Source organism: Branchiostoma belcheri, unplaced genomic scaffold (assembly GCF_001625305.1).
Source record: "Branchiostoma belcheri isolate BF01 breed outbred unplaced genomic scaffold, Haploidv18h27 scaffold42, whole genome shotgun sequence".
Classification (NCBI taxonomy): domain Eukaryota; kingdom Metazoa; phylum Chordata; class Leptocardii; order Amphioxiformes; family Branchiostomatidae; genus Branchiostoma; species Branchiostoma belcheri.
The window spans coordinates 2,715,219-2,732,930 of NW_017804043.1; the positions used below are offsets into that span (position 1 = coordinate 2,715,219).

Sequence of the window (17,712 nt, forward strand, 5' to 3'; positions counted from 1 at the left end):
TGAAATGTACTCCTGATACTCCTACCAGGCAGATGCATCTAGATCTTGGTTGGCCGACTGTGAGAGAGAGATTCTTGAAAAGCACTTTGGTCATGTTCTTTAAGATCCTCACGAGTCACGAACCACAAAATATTTACAACTCCCTTTTGCCTGTTCATGCATCTCACAGTCATAATACCAGATCTTCCGCACACAACTTTAGATTACCAATACCTAAGTCCAACAGCAGAAAACGCTCATTCCTGTATCGTGCAGTCGTGCTCTGGAACGATCTACCATCTGACGTTAAGACACTGTGCGATGTTATCAGTTTTAAGAAAGCCGTTTCAAACAGTAGTAGTGTCACCTGATCCTTGACCCTTGCTCGCCACTTTTAAATTGTTTATATCTATGTGTATTTATTGTTGATGTGGTGTACATGTATGTATGTATGTATTTTTAAATGTTTCCACTATGTTGTAATTGCTATAATGTTTGAGCCTTGGAAGATTAGCCCTTCGGGGCTAAAAGGTTTCGAAATAAATGAAATAAATGAAATGTTACACATGAATTTAACAAAAGAATCACCACATTCTCCACACTTCAGCAACAAGTCAGCAAGGTATCATTAGAAGACGAGTTCGAAGTCACCATTTTACGATGATTCAAGGGAATTAGTGACATTTTCCACAGCTCACTGTAGCGTTGATAGTGCAGGATTTCCGCCCTGGGACACGCAGGGGTCAGCATGGTGCCACTTTTGGCGATTTTTCTCAGACGAGCGAGCGTACAAGGACTCATGAATCATGAATATGTCAACAGCCCACGCATCAGCAGACAGTTTTACACTTTTCTCAAGTCAAGCTCTCAGCCAATTCATGCAGTTTCAGGGCGGCAATGCAAAAACATCCTGGATCGGATGAGGAAATCTGCCATTTCTTAGCACATTCCGTCATCCGTTTCATACTTGAAGCGTTTGAAATAGCCCCCAAAAGAAGCTACATGATGGGCCCCTTAATTTTGTGGTGCCACCACCAATAAATAACTAGAATGAACCTACGATACAAAATATGAATCATTTTTCCGTCACCGACATCGCATTTTTGCCTCGCAGAAATCAGTATGCTACGGGATAGGATTAAATCAGCTTACTACATTAAAACCTGACCAGAAAATTGACTTTCAAAATCACGTTGCACTGCCCTGAAATCGCTTTGGGTGATTTAATGAGCAGCATGTACAGTACGCCACCTGCTGAAGCAGGCCAATTACCAACACAGCCTAGAGCTCCTGCAAGACACTAGGACAGTGAAACATCATTTCTATCACTACTTCAGTCGCGCGTTAAAGCTGCTTGTCAGAATCGACTGCTTGTCATATGTATCTATGACGAAAATATGCGTTTTCTATCTGCACGCAGTTCATATTCGCCGGGAGGCGGCGGAAAATTGCCGTTAATGTCCTTGTTACAATCAACTGCTGCCACGAAATTGGTCTCGAAATTGCAGCATTTGAATAATCCATGAGTCGCAACAACCCGACCAGACAGTATCCAATAGGCAAAAGAATATCCACTAGACCACCAAAGCTGATTTTATTGTGGGGATTGCAGTAATTAAGATCTTTAAGCAGGTCTTTCTGTGACGAAGTGGTGACTGACCGGCAAGACAGTATCCAATAGGTTAGAGACTAGTATCCACCAGGCCATCGGAGCTGATTTGATTGGGAAGGGCTTAGGCTGTCAAAAAAAAAACGGCACGTAGGAGAAGACCACAATTCCCCCAATCAACCCGTGCTTGTGGAGTAACGACTATCTACTGAATACAGCGGTAAAACGGGACAGCCTAAACATGATTCGGAGCAAAACCGTTCATCTCAATATTTTGCTCGCCTGCTTTTTTGTTCGTTTCGTAAGACAAGACTACTTATATCGTGGACCCACTCTTGGTCAGAAAAGCTCTGCTCGGTCAAGAAAACAGCTAAGGAATGTTAAGACAGAAACACATTGCTTGTAGCTGTGAACGATAGAAACTAGTGGAGAAGCATAGTCAGGGAACGGTTCAAGCGAGCTCTACGGAGTAGATTTTTGTTCATTTGTTCGCTATACAATGTGGTAAACCTCTACAGCGCACATCGCGACGCATCGGCCCTGTACCTAGCCTCTACCAGGCACCCACGGAGGGACGCATATTGGATCCTCTCTGGCCGGCTTACTCCCCTGGTTTACTATCCCTTTATTTCGGCCAGTTTCTACTATTTTTCCAGCGATCCGCAGTGCCTGGTAGAGGCTACCCCGTACCTGGCATGTAAGGATGAGATCGATTTGATCCAACGCAATACGTGTGCTTGTAAAGTGTGGCGGCCCTTTTACATGACCGAACTGTCGGCTCAACGCGGTTTTCGTCCGACGCTTACGCATATTCTCGATATAACAAAAAGGGTTACAGTCCTTTTACTGACGTAAAGGAGACATTGTAAATGGTCATCATACACAAGAAAATGTCTGCATCAACTGGCTCCCGGTTTGAAATAACGAACGGGCGCAAACAGGTGAAATGCGTCTGATCTTGGCAAAATTTGGAGACCGGCTATCTAGCAAGGTGCTTTCCCCGTAAACATGCAACAATCGTAATATAGCCTCCATAGCATGCCAAAAACTGGGGGGTTTGGGGATCTTCATGTTCTTTGGGAGCTTTTATGTGCTATTTTCTGATTGCATATAGACAACATAGCTGGCCTGCATGAATTACCCCCGTTTTTTTAGAACTGGGCTAATCGGAAAGCATCCGAAGACCACCAAACCCCAAATTTTACAAGCCTGCTACGGAGGCTACAACAATCGTAACATTCAGTCCATACATGTGCTTATGGTCAAAAACAATGGGGGTATTTTAAGTCTACATGAACATCAAACCTACTCTTCCCCATGAGCACTATCTAGAAGCAGATCTCTAGGGACATATCCACACTAAACATTTTCACACAGACCTTCAGATAAATCCTACCCTGCATTAAACTGGTTGCAAAACGTATAGATATCATTTTATGCCTGCATACTAGTAGTAATAACTAGGAGCACTATCTCGGAAAGAAACCGGCCCTACCGCACGCTCTTGCACCTGTGGTCTTCTTCAGAGCCAACACGAGCTTGTCCGGGAAGAAGACAGTGAGGAAATGAAGGAAGGCACCTTCAGCGAGCTTCTCTTATGAGAGCGGTGGCTCCTTAACATATTCTGGGCGTTGCTTCAGCTTGGTAGCGCGTTTGGGCCAGTCCATTTCAAACGGTGCCTGGAAGCCGGGGGGGGGGCGATTGCTGTTGAAAGGAGTTTCTTTTAAACAAAACGGTACAGGGAACGAGGAATACATGACGGTGTTTGTAATTAAACTGTGCTGTGACGCAGAGGAGAAGGCCTTTTAATGTCTACTTTGACAAGGCGTTTGAAATTGTTCCGCGTACCCAATGCAGTTTTCTTGAATGGAATAACCTTCTTGGAACTAGGTTTCTTTTTTTCCATATTTGCCCCAACGAATATGATTTGTATGTACCACATATAGATAACACGATTAATGTAAATTGTATTTCACGTACGTTCAAAGGAAAATGGAGCAAAACATCCTCTTGGGCAATAGAGTTATCGTACATGTAATTCAGTGCTAATCATCATATTGATATCATATAACATTGTTATATTATGACCTGCTTAGTTCCAAAATAGTGTGCTAGCCTGTGTACCTCAGAGGAAATCCCCTTTACTTAATTTTCGCTACTCTATTGTCATTAGTCATGCTTTATGTTTTGTAAACCTCATCTGTACGAAAGTCAGAGGTTTTTCAGGTATCAAAAATCAGTTCAGTTCAGTTCATCCTTCAGGTGACACCATGTACTGTCTCCACAAGTTCCTGTCACGCATGACAGAGGACAGTTCAGCACCGCCCAGACCTATGTCCTCCTCTATCACCTTCTTCAGAGTTAAAGAAGGGTGACCACGTCTCCGCTTTTCCGTTGGTGACCAGAGAAGTACTAACCCTGCCATCTCTTCATGTCGCATAAAAAATGTAATGTCGCATAAAAAATGTAAAAAATAATGTTATAATGTACATAAGGGATGTACATTTCGCCTGTCTCGTCCATTGCAATGTGTAATTTGTCTACGCAAACGTTTGCAATTCATGGAGTTTTATCCCTACTGTAAAATTTGCTCTTTTGGTGTCACGATAGAAATTAGTATGCCAAATTAAAATTGCAACAAAAAAGATTTTGGCGGTAAGATGTATCTCCGCTCACGTTTTCTCTAACAAAAGACACGCGCCACTACCTAATTGGACAAATTAACGGGAAGCCATATTTGCTTCGAGCGAGGTTTGACATTTGCTTCGACTTTCGCTCATAAAAACCTGCCGGAGCGCCTTGTTAACAAACCTGTTTGCCTCCAGGGTGTTTTCTTTGATAATCACAAAGAGGATGGAGAGAAAAAGTCACCACAAAGGTTACATCTTGTTTCCGCTTAGTGTCTCCTTCGCCATTGCTTTTCATGCTGGTTAATGTGAGACGCACGTCTTTCTAATTAACCTACAGGAAATGTATTCATATTGTTCATTCTGGCTTGAGCATATTCAATACAACATGTTAATTCATCACGGCTTGGATGAAATCTGAGTCTTGTACAGTAGATTATATTGCTCACCAACTTCGCTACCGGCTACAAGATACCTACCTACCTACCTAGTCCCATGACCGACACCGGTCGTCGGGGGGACAAGGCAGACTTTGCAGCAGGAGTGTAGCCAGGTCCTCCTGTCTTGGGCTGCTGTCAGATCTTGGGCTACAAGATACGCATATACAAAAGACGTGGTTGAGTTGTGTTATAGGAATAATTCAAAACTGTCTGTACTCCAAGTTGATCTCTTAGCTTATTACCAAAACACAAAACAAAAACAATTGGCTACACTACATGTTACCTACTTTGATAGCACATCATGACCACAAATGTGTTGTACGCTCTCTTTACAAACACATCGATGTGAAGGTGCACTGAATCAAACTTTTAATATCTCACAGAGAAAAAAAAAGTAGCTGTGAGACAAACTATAGACGCGATCTCAACATCACTTCGTGTGGGAGGCGAATGTTGTTTCTCCGCAATACATTTCGCCGACCAGAGGATGCCTAACTTTAACACAAGTAACAACCCTAACACTAGTCATTACCAATTACTGAGCTGGGAAACCCTGGGTAAAATGACAGAAATGTATACCCTAACCCTAACCCTAACCCTAACCCTAACCCTAACCACAACAACGTATCTACATGTACAAACATCGATACTGTGATTTGTAGTAGCCTTTTTTAAGACTAACTACAGCAGGTTAGGTGAGAATGATACATAGTGTTCTACCCCGAAGATATGACGCTAGTAGTAATTGCACAAACTTCAAACATGGATGCGTTGATTGGCTGAAAGGGCACAGTGTACCCCCTTCCCTTCTCAGGAAAGGCCAGTTCTTTCGCTGATAATGAATGAGATTGCCACTTCGCTCGTACGAAAAAGTACTGAAGAAAAACTAAAGGTCATATCATTTGTGTTGCCCGCAGGACTCCCCGCCGACGTAGATGAAAGCTACATTGGTGTTGGTACAAGGTGTAAGAAGGTAAAACTTCGTTGACTTACTGTTGTCTTTTCGAGCGCCGATTTTGAAAGGTACCTTCCGTTTGAACAAAGGTATTCTGCGTAATACGTTTATACATGACGTGGAGCTGACGTCATAGATGCTTTTGAAATTCCTCATATATCGGCACCTCGGTGAAAAGAAAAGTGAGGCAGTCAGTAGTTTTTAGATGCCCCGGCTAACACAACACCGTATCCTGTACCAAAGTATCAGCCGCGTAACTCTTGGCTAAAAGGCACAGGTGCGGGGAATAATCAAATCGCGTTCAGACGACTGGAAAACAACGTGACGTCGCCTTTGGTAAGGTCTTGTGGCGAGACGCCAAAACTCTAGAGTCGACGTAATTACGGGAACAGTTTGCTTTCACCCTTCTGCCAAGTGACGTTGTTTGTTTGAATGAAGTGGAAATGTATGAGGCTTATTTTTGGCTCACGGCGGCAAACAACAACTACAAAACACCTTCCAGGAACCGGTGGCATCAACTGTGTGGATCTTTCTGTCAAGCTAGAGCAGACATCCCTTTAAAATGCAACTTTATTTTTAACTTTTACAAAAAAGGCTAGCCTAGGTTTGCTAATAATGATTGGATTCATTCTGTCCTCTTGTCGACCGACGTTGTAGACGTGATCCGAACTGAGAACTCAAGTGCTGACGGTTTTGAATATTGAATATTGAATACGCCTACGTAGTGCTGTGTACCAGTCTGTAACCAGTTCCGGACTTACAATCATGTCACATTCTATTACCCCTTTTGTTCTAAACCACCTGAAATATTCAATAGTGAAAAATTTGCGCTGCAAAATGAAGGCATCGTCAAGTGTCAAGTGTCGGCCTCCAAAATTGTGGCTACAGTTTTGCCCAGACGTGTCCCATAAACAACATATCTTTCTTCTAAACCTGGTAGTGCAGTGCTTGCTACAAAATTTTGCGGTAAAGATGCCCCGTTTTCCATTGGGAAATGTTCACTGAGAAGTCCCCGCCGTATTTTCTATATGCCCAGGGTCTAGGTTCGGATTCACAAGTCACAACCTAAACCTCTGGACCTGAAATCCGGACCTGGACCTGAATGTGGGCACACCACAGCACTACGCCTACGAAATAGCCAGACCACACGGCTACGTGACACCACTGAGAGACAACAAGGCAGTCAGAGATGGCAGACTTTCCCCCATTCCTGTAACTGCCAGCTGCGACCCTACCAGTCTCACAGACAAAAATAATATCATTTTGTATATTGGAAAAGCCCCAATAGCCGCCACTAATCGGCACTGTTCATATGTAAACGTAGTTGACACGAAAATAGTACATTTCGTGAGAGTAAGGGTTGTGCCAAAAAAGTGGCTAACCCATTCTACCTTCACCTTCGTCAACATTTCATGAAATGGAAAGGCGCGTGGCTCACCGGATCTCAAAGCGGCATGCGACAAATAAACATCTTTGAGAACAGCGACGTGGATCGTGTGAGCGCGAATCGGCGCGTGATTGACCAATTATGTACTAAGTTTCCTGTCAGTAGCGTACATCCCTATTCCTATGCAGGGTTATCAACCTTTACATGCAGCATCACACAGCTCACTGGAAGCTGTCGGTACTCGTTCTGTAACCTCTTTTGTCAACCAACGTGCTTGGACATGATCCTAACTCATAAGACGGGCATCCTGTCAGGTTTTGTACATTGAATGTTGAACACGCGATGGCCAGACCGCACGTACGGTTATGTGACTCTTCAGAGAGAGCCACAGAGAGACAACACGGCAGTCAGACATGGCAGACTTCCCCCCATTCCTGTAACTGCTGCACGACTTTCCCAGTCTCACAGACAGAAATAGCACCATTTTGTATGTTGGAAATCGCGCACGCACGCAAAATGAATTAAACGAATCTGTAGCTGTCCTTGGTGCTGATTGCCATCCATGTACACACACACTGTGCACAAGGCGCTGCTCATATATAAAATATAGTTGACACGGAAATCGTATATTACGTGACATTACGTGACAATAAGGTGTGTGCCACAAAATGTGACGTAGCTAGCCAATTCTACCTTCACCATCTGCCACCTTCAACATTTCATAAAATGGAAAGGCGCGTGGCTCACCGGATATCAAAGCAGCATGCGACAAATAAATGCCTTTGAGAAGAGCGACGTGGATCGTGTGAACGGGAATCGGCGCGTGATTAGTCAATTATGTAAGTTTCCTGTCGAGAGCGGACATCCCTATTCCTGTGCAAGGTTATTAACCTTTACATGCAGTAATCACACAGCTCACTGGAAGCTGTCGGTACTCATTCTGTAACCTCTTTTGTCAACCAACGTGCTTGGACATGATCCTAACTCATAAGACAGGCATCCTGTCAGGCTTTGTACATTGAATGTTGAACACGCGATGGCCAGACCGCACGTACGGTTATGTGACTCCTCAGAGAGAGCCACTGAGAAACAACAAGGCACTAGACATGGCAGACTTTCCCCGTCCTCGCAGAAATACTACCATTTGTGTATTGCGAATACGTAGACACACATTTTCTTTATTAGGCAACATGACACAGGACAAAGACACAGTGGTGACGCACTCTAGAGAGATGCTAATTTTCACGCCACCACTGAGAAAGGGAAATTATAGCTGACAAAATTGAATTAATATTTCTGTCCCAATAGTCGGGAATAATGGACACTGCTCATATAGAAATGCAGTCGACATAATACTTGTGCCACAATATCTTCTCACATATAAATGTAGTTGTGCCAAAAATCTGCTCATATATAAATATAGTTGTGCCCATACACATTCTACCTTCACCTCTTTGGCAAGTGGCTTTAAGTTTCAATGAAGTGGAAAAGCTGGGGAGTGTGGCCAATTTGAGCTCACGACAGGAAGAATAAATGAACTGAAACACCTTCAGGGCCAAGGCGTCAGTAGTGTGTACCGGAGTCGGTATAATTGGAAGATTTTCTGTAAGGAGCTGACAGCCTAATTTCTAAGCAAGGATTTTAACCTTTACAGGCAGCTCATTCCTAGCAGCTTTTAAGGATTTATTATGTTCTCTTCTAAACCAACGTTTAACATGCTGTGAACATTGAATGTTGAAATCGCAACAGCCAGACCACACATACGGCTACGTGACTCCTCCGAGAGAGCCACTGAGAGACAACATGGCGGTCAGAGATGGCAGACTTTCCACCATTCCTGTTACTGCTGCACGACTCTCCCAGTCTTACAGACAGAAATAGCACCGTTTTGTATGTTGGAAATCGCGCATGCACGCAAAATGAAATAAACATATCTGGAGCTGTCCGTGGTGCTGATTGCTATCTGTGTGCACACACACGTACAGTGTACGCGCGGCACTGCTCATATATGTAAAATACGTGACAATAAGGGGTGTGCCACAAAATTTAACGTAGCTAGACAATTTTGCCTTCACCGTCTGCCAAGTGACATCAGGTTTTATGTGAAGAAGAAAGACTCATTTCTGGCACCATCAAGGCGGCAAACAGATAAAACACTTTTTAGAACGGCGGTGACAATCATGTGGACACGAGTCGGCGTAATTGAACAATTACTAGTAACTACTGTTATGTAAGTTTCTTGCCAAGAGCCATCCCAATTCTTATAACAATATCACAGCTCACTTGAAGCAGTACTCATTCTGTACCCCCTTGTTAACCAACGATACTAACCATGATCCTAACTCAAAATTAGGGCATGATGACAGTTATGAACATTGAATGTTAAACACGCAAGAGCCAGACAGCACGTGAAACGAAACGTCTTCAGACCCGAGGCGTCAGTAGTGTGGACGGGAGTCGGTATAATTGGGCAATTACATAAGGCTTTCTGTAAAGAGCTGACAGCCTATATATACAAGGATTTAAACCTTGACAGACAGCGATAGCAAAGATCACTGGAAGCTTTCAGGATTCATTCTAGTGTTTTGTTAACCAACGTAGTTAAGCATAATTAAACGTAAAATTCGGACATGTTGACGGGCTTTGATCATTGAATGTAGAAATCGCAATAGCGGCAGTCATTCTACCTGATCGTCAGTCTATTCAGCTTAATACGGACAGTTTTATTCCAACGGGAACAGGCGCTTTGGGATTTCGTCTGTTCTCTTGTTGTCAACCAAAGTTGTTGGACACGATCCAAACTCAATAAAAACTCGGGCATGCTGACAGCCAGGCGTTGATCTAAAGTCAGCCCATAAACATTCTACTTTGCCTTTTTGCCAATTTTCCTTAGTATCAATGACGCAGGAAGACGTGTGGCTCATTTGATCTCATGGTTAATCTCCAAGCAGATTCGGTGGGGCTAGGGGACTTGAAATTGGCTAGTCTTGTATCCATTGGCCGCCCCACGTGAGGCGAACGTTGGATACAGGCGGCCAATGGATACAGGACTGGCCAATATAAAGCCTCCTTGCCCCACCGAATCTGCTTGGAGATTACCCATGGTGGCAAGCAAAATACCTTTCAGGCCCGGCGGCGATATAGCACCTAATGGTGTGAACCACGCGAGTCGGTATAATTGGCTTCCTGTCAAGATCAGATTTCTGCATGCAAGATTTCCAACCTTCACATTTCTGTATGCAAGATTTCCAACCTTCACATTCAAACGTTACGCAACAACTGGAAGCTTTTGGTATTCATTGTATTCTCATGTCAACACAAATAAATGTAGGCACGCACTCATATGTACACATACACGCACGCACGCACGCACGCACGCACACACACACACACACACACACACACACACACACACACACACACACACACACACACACACACACACACACACACACACACACACACACACACACACACACACACGGCTAAATGTTGTTCCCCGAGAGATTCTTCTGGAATACTGCTTAGCTTTATGCCATTTCCAACTAAATCGGGAGGGGGCAGTAATTAACAGTTCCAAACGTCACAGCAATACAGTTTTAAGTCTGTAGCTGTTAGCATTCATTTTGTGTCTATCTTTTAGGGGAGGGATGAAGGGAAGGTGATTGCAAGAATAAACGTTAACACTCAATGATAACGAAAATTGAGTTTATTGCATTGAAAATGCAGTAATTTAGCTACAGGAGAGTGATAGGGAAGCAATGCTATGCTTTACCTTTACCTTTCAATTTGCTTGGCTCTTCTTGAAATATGTGTACACGAATTTACCGCGTATTCCACTACATCATATTAACTTTTCATGATGGCATTATGTTGTTCTTTTTAGGTGTACATATTTCTTTTCTGACCGTAAGGCAACAAGGCATTACGTATACCATTGTACAGTGCGCATTCTAGAATCATCTCACAAGCGTTTATCTCCAAGCATATGTTGGGAGATAAAATCGTTACATTTTCACTACTATATCATAAACTACACTCCCGCCTCCGAGTTACAAATAGACAAATCCTTTGCTCCAGAAAACGAATGAACTGGTGAACAGGCAACCACAGAGAATGGTCGCCAGGCTAGACTTTCTTTTGTAGACTGTCCTTTAACCTATAGTGACGTGGCGTTCCGGGTTGTTCCCGAATGTATCGGTATCTATTTGACTTCAAGGTGGTGATCGTATAACCGCTCCCGGATTGTGATATCGGGCGATAAAACACATCACGTAGTTTGATACCGGTATTTTTGGAGCTAGTGGTGTAGCCGGTTAGGCAGTGTACGCTTGAATACACCTGGCTTGTTCCTGGTAGTCGGACCTGTTTTTTCTCTGCCCTCGGGCACTCTGTGGCTACGTGTTTCAAGATGGCGCTATATGTTTTGGCGATCGCGACTAAAATTCCCCTTCGTTTGTAACTACCTGACTCAAGAATGCCACCATGGAAAACACAAGGAACTTAGTCATAGCAACAGTTATTTGTCTGGCTGTCGTAATAGGTAAGTAGGGTTCTTATAGGGTTTCCATGGAGGGAAAAATTGATATATAAATTTAAGGTTCAACTCGCTTTGAACAAAAGTCGCTCCTATGCCTACGTTTGCCAATCTAGATCTTTAGACCACCTGACAACTTTCACTTACAACATGTATGTATATTGATAGTATTAAATAGGTATGGTTTCTTGAACTTTTGTGGCCACCAAGGATCGATCAAATCATTTAGATTGATTCCAATCCTAGCTGTATTTCAGGGGTCATTAATTTTGTATGTTTTAATTAATGTGTGTTGTTTTTCATACAACGGGTACAAACGTGGGGTCTAAAAGACAGTATAGAATTGCTAAATTCATGTAAAACAAGAAAATTTAACATCATGTGCAAAAGTATCTTACTGAATGGTATGATATGAGTATAATTGTGGTATGTACTATATTGTTGTTCTATCCGGTCGACAGACAACGCTGGGTTTCAGGTTGACTGATTTGGGGTCACGCCATTGTCGCGTGTGTGGCATCATAGTTACAAATCCCGCTCCTTCAGCACACGGCCAGGGTTCTAATACGGGCTTACGTGTTGAATGAATGAATCATAGAAAGCACTCAAAGAACACGAAAAACACAATCTACCACGAATCTGTATAGTATGACGCAATGGCATGGCATAAATCTCCCCTTGTCCAAGCCGAGCTAGCTTGTAATAGACGTTCTAGAGAATGATAATTGCCATCTTTAGCACACTTTCTTTCTTAGCGCAAAAATAAACTTACATCATAAACATGGACATCAGCAGCAAACGCTGTTGTCAATAGAACCTTCTTTCTCAGTCCAAAACTAAATTATAAAGCTATTCATTCATTCATTCATACATACATACATGCATACATACATACATACATACATGCATAAATACATACACACATACATACACACACACACACACATACATACATACATACACTGACATGCCTTCATACACATACATGTATGTGGTGGCAACACATATAGTCATCACAACACTAGATACTGTAGGTTGGGACACTAAAACTTACAGAACACAGCGGCAGTAATGAGTTAAAAACGTCACCTGTCCACAGTGTCGTCTGAAGGCACAGAGAGCCATGCCCTCAGCAGATCCAGACGGAACATTTTCCAGACGATGGTGATGTTATCCTGTATCACCGACAAGTCGTCGTTTGACTACTCGGACTACGGCTGCTACTGCGGGCCGGGAGGGGAGGGCAAACCGGTGGACATCCTCGATCAGTGAGTGGGATTACCTTCAGCTTTACCTCATCTCAAGTATAGCTAATAGAAAAAAGCAGGATATCATGCTTCAACTCTGACGAGGATGACTAAAACATTACCTAGTCCCATCCTCATGTCTGAGGGTCGGGGACTATGGTGGCATCCAGTATCAGCCTCTTTCATTCCCTCCAGACGATGTCTCGGTGTTATGCCTATCCATTGTGGTCAGAAATATTATCTTTATGTTTACTTTAGCAGAATGGAGATATATTGTTTCTTGCTTTGTTTCCCATTTTCTTCTCCAAACACATAAGATCAATCACCTTGACCAGACGGCTGTCACTATGGTAACTGGTGCTGTAGAAGACACCTGGTGGTGTTGGGTTACATTATATTGCAAGTTGCAGGAGTTGGAGTGGCTGGTCACCATATATATCAATGTGTTTCAGTAAGAATAACAGAGCATTAGTTTTTTTAGGCTAAACCACGTGCCAAGGTAAAAATTATGCATTTGCTATTTTTTTCCACCATTGACTGAGAATTTCAGCTTTGACTAAAGATGAAACGTTATTTTGTGCTACGTAATGTTTACATTTGATTATTTTTTATTTTCCTACTGAAAGATGCTGCAAAGTACATGACGAATGTTACGGGACGGCTGAGGACAACTGTTTCCCGTTCTTTGAGTACCTCGGCATCTACGACTACAAATGTGAAAAAGGAAAAATATCATGTGGTGAGCTAACTGTTCCTAATATCTATATATCTAGAAACTTTTAATGGAATGCCTCGTATGGAAATTCAATGGAATGTAAAGTCTGTATTATTGCATTTTTTCCTTTATACCAAGGGAGTAAAGAATCGTTCTTGCTATGTAGGTGTGTGTGCGTCTATGTACTTGTGTAACGTTATGTGTATAATGTGTGTGTGTGTGTGTGTGTGTGTATGTGTGTGTGTGTGTGTGTGTGTGTGTGTGTGTGTGTGTGTGTATGTATGTGTGTGTGTGTGTGTGTGCATCTCTCTCTCTCTCTCTCTCTCCCTCTCTCGGTGTCCTCGGTGTCTGTGTAATTGGGGTGAAGTCTGCCATCTCTGATTGTGCGCGCGTTTATTTTCCAACAGTAATCGAGAACAAGACGAAGCTGTCGTGTCGCGAGTTTCTGTGCGAGTGTGACCGGAAGGTGTCGGAGTGCCTGACGCAAAACGAGCACGAGTACAACTCCGCACACTTCCACATGGACCAGGCCGGGTGTAAGGGATAACGTCACGTGACCCTGACGTCATTAACGGCCTCCATGTTGGCTGTGAAAGATAGTAGTTTCTATCAGCACGTCGACAGAGCGTACTGCGCCTGCGCCAGAATGTAACGTGCATAGCACTTCTAAAGAATGTATCGTATTTTATGATGAAATAAATTAATAAATAGATAAACATCGTTAGGACGTATTCACGTATTTAAAGAGGACACGCCGTCTGTAGTTTTCAAGTTTTGTGTCGGAAAAGATATCTTCTCTAGCAGATAAAATTCTAAACAGAAACCATGGTTCCGCGCAGGCGCAGTACGTTCTGCCGACGTGCTGGCTCTATCCGTGCCACAGCTCCTTGTGGAGCGGGTGAACATATCCGATGACATTGGCCAAATAGGGTGAATTGTTCGCAGTGGGCTGACTATGTGTAGGCTTTGCTCTCAAGGGCAAGACTAGACACGTGCTTTTGTGTGGATATCTACGTAAGAAAACTCGGACACACTTGGACTACGACAGTACGTAGATGTGCTAGATAGAATTATATAAATATGGGCTCAGAATCAACATGTTTCGTGTTATATTGCTATTTTTGCCTGGGGTGAAATATCAAATATTTTTATCCTTTCTCGCTGGTTGCATAGCATCAGGTTGGTAAAATGGAAATTTGAAGAACAATTAACAGGTAGTACAGGATGTCTTCGCAAAGAATTTCGCAATATCAATTCGTATCGTGTACTTGTGTAAGGTGTCTCTCTGTGCAATAATCAAATATACAGAAAACTGAAAAGCTTTATGTTTTAAAACATGTATCTGTATTTCTGCAATATATCGGTACATGTGTTATTGAATATATGAACACAGAAATAAAACAAACCCCTATTACATGTACGTTGTATCTATTAATTCTTGTGCATATGTGTAAAACATACTGGACTAATGAAACAAGCTAGTAGCCTCATACAACGATTTGCCTCATACTGTGCATTGTGTTTTCCATCAATATTTTAGGGTTTAGAATTTTCTTCTTTGATTGTACTAGAATGATGTAATTGGCTAGAAGTCTTATACTGCTGTTTGCCAAAACGTTTTGGGTTTTTGCAAGGGTTAGTTGGGAAACCGGTAATACAGCATTTTTCCCTGGGCCTCAGGCATGTTTTCATAATTAACCTGCAAAGCACCAGAACTAAGGGCCAGCATCCACGCCCTAAGTCGGAGGATACGGAGGCAAAAACTGACTCCGAAGACAGCTCACTGTAGAAAGAATTACACGGAAGACGTTCTAGACAAGGGACTGTCTTCATCTACGGAGACAAGTTAGAAAAATTCACAACCGTCTGATAGTTATCGAGACATTTCAGAAATTCAGACCTTCTGTGACAGACAAGTTCAGACGGAAATTTCCAGCCATGTTTGCTCCGAAGAGGACAGCTGCTATGATGGCAGTCACGTTATCACTTATCGCTTGTAAGTATGAATTTTTCACTGATACACGGTGTACATTCTAACGTAATTGTAGAGCTAGATCATCTATCTGGTAATCTTTTGACAGTTTATTTTCGATCGCAAAGTTACTATGCACATTTGTAAATCTAAAGGGTGTTTCTGTACAAGCAGATGACCGAGGTATTGAGTGCTACTATTGTAGAAAAGCTCGAAGAGGAGAGTCTTGGGTGGTATTTACTGTATGTGGGTAGCTACGGTACAACACTCGGTAACGCCAACATGGTTCACGATAGCATTTTACACATGTATTAAGACACTGTGTTGTTTTTCGAGCAAATAGAATGCCCGCGGGGCATTAGGCATCTTAATTGCCAGACCTCACCCGGTTTTTACACATATCGTACCTGATAGACAACCCGGTTAAATGTGCCGATAACAGGTCAAAGGTTACACAAGACAGAAGATTTTCGTTTTGTTCGAAGTCGCCAAATGTCCTTTGGCACACACATTCAAGATGGAGGAAGGTGGATGAAAGGAACAGGCTCTGCTATGTGTGACTCCGATAGGACTTAACCGACTAGGCATGATTGTGAGGTTGATAAATGTAAAAATCACATTAGATTACGAACGGTGTCTAAGATATGTTTTGATGCTTATAGAATACCAATATTTTGACAGTGTAGGCCAAACTTTGGTTATATAAGAAAATCCGACTGACACCCGTCAGAATTATGCACCTTTTGTTAGATATGCAGTATCTTTCCTGGACATGTATACCCTTGTTTTCAGTATGTACTTCAAATGCTGAAGGCCATAAACACAACACTAAAAGGGCCAAGAACGCCTTTTACCTGGGGCGGCTGATCTACTGCGCCACCCAGCGGAATCCACTAGATTACAGCGACTACGGCTGCTGGTGCGGACTAGGGGGGAGTGGTGAGCCCATGGACGATGTTGACAGGTGGGCTTATCTTAAATCATCTCTTCCTGATGATAGAATAATGAAGGGGGCAGTACGTATACGTATGTGTGTGTGTGTACGGGAGTGTACATGGATGGTATTCAGTTTACCTGTACATGTGTGTGCGTGTGTGTCTGTCTGTGTGTGTGTGTGTGTGTGTGTGTGTGTGTGTGAGTGAGTGTGTGTGTGTGTGTGTGTGGGTGTGTGGGTGTGTACATGTATTCAGCACTAATAACAGACAGGTTTACCTGTACATTGACAGGTGCTGCAAAGAGCATGATGAGTGCTACGATAGTGTGATGGACCAGTGTGGCTACCTGTTCCCTTACACCGCCACCTATAACTACAACTGCAGGCGTGGTCAGATCACGTGTGGTAAGTACCATTGTTGAATGGTTAGACGTAATATAAAACAGTACCGGTTAATTTTGCTCCGTTTCTTCTTCTCCTTCTTCTCCAAACACATAAGGTCAAATGATAAAGGACCAGACGTCTGTTACCATGGTAACTGGTGCTGTAACAGACACCCAATGGTGTTGGGTTACATTATGTTGCAAGTGGCCTACAAGAATAAACAGGGCAGTACTTCGTTTGTTGAGCTAGACCATGAAAATGTAAACATAATACATGTATATATTTGCTTTGCAAATGTTACCTTTCAGAATTCAAGTTTTCATTCCTTTCTGTTTTACAGACATGCAAGGCGCAGTGTTGGTGATCGCTATACTTTGTTATATCGCTATATGTTTGTTTTTTCTACAGCTCCGAATACCTCAGGTTGGTGGTGGAACAAACCTTCCAAGAAGACCAGCATGTGTAAACTGGCGGTCTGTAACTGTGACAAGACGCTGGCAGAGTGCTACGCGAGGTACCCGTACAACAACGACAACTACAACAACTGCGACAGCTAGGACTGTTACGGATTAAACATACAGTAAAGATCCTGTTTGTCAGCTTTGTTTGGCAGTCAACAAAGCAGATCTCGGATTCTTTCATTCTTTCATCTATTCACTGAAGAGAACTCATGGGATTCGTTACGGATTCTGTGTCTTCGTTGCGTTCGTTCAAGTTACAACTCAATTACAACAGTCTTCCCTTAGTAAGACATCATCTGGAGCCGCATAGTTCCCGTTTAGAACTTTTATTCAGCCTGTCACGCGACCGATTTCGCCTGTGTGGCTTCTTCAGGTGTACAGAGCTCGAGGCTAAATGACACAAGTGCATGAAGTTCTCACTTAACGATACGTTCTATAGGCGTGCTATGCACAGGTGCATGTCTA

The 17,712-nt window shown here is 42.9% G+C and overlaps 1 protein-coding gene across 1 annotated transcript; it reads left to right on the forward strand.

Annotated features, from left to right (window-relative positions):
- The first annotated feature begins 11,143 nt into the window (after nt 1–11,143).
- LOC109478024 lies at nt 11,144–17,619 on the forward strand. Its single transcript, XM_019779474.1, has 7 exons — nt 11,144–11,540; nt 12,634–12,802; nt 13,408–13,520; nt 13,904–14,041; nt 16,219–16,432; nt 16,695–16,807; nt 17,195–17,619. The coding sequence occupies exons 1-7, from the start codon at nt 11,483–11,485 to the stop codon at nt 17,341–17,343; spliced, it is 954 nt and encodes a 317-aa protein (XP_019635033.1). The 5' UTR covers nt 11,144–11,482; the 3' UTR covers nt 17,344–17,619.
- The last annotated feature ends 93 nt before the right edge of the window (nt 17,620–17,712 follow it).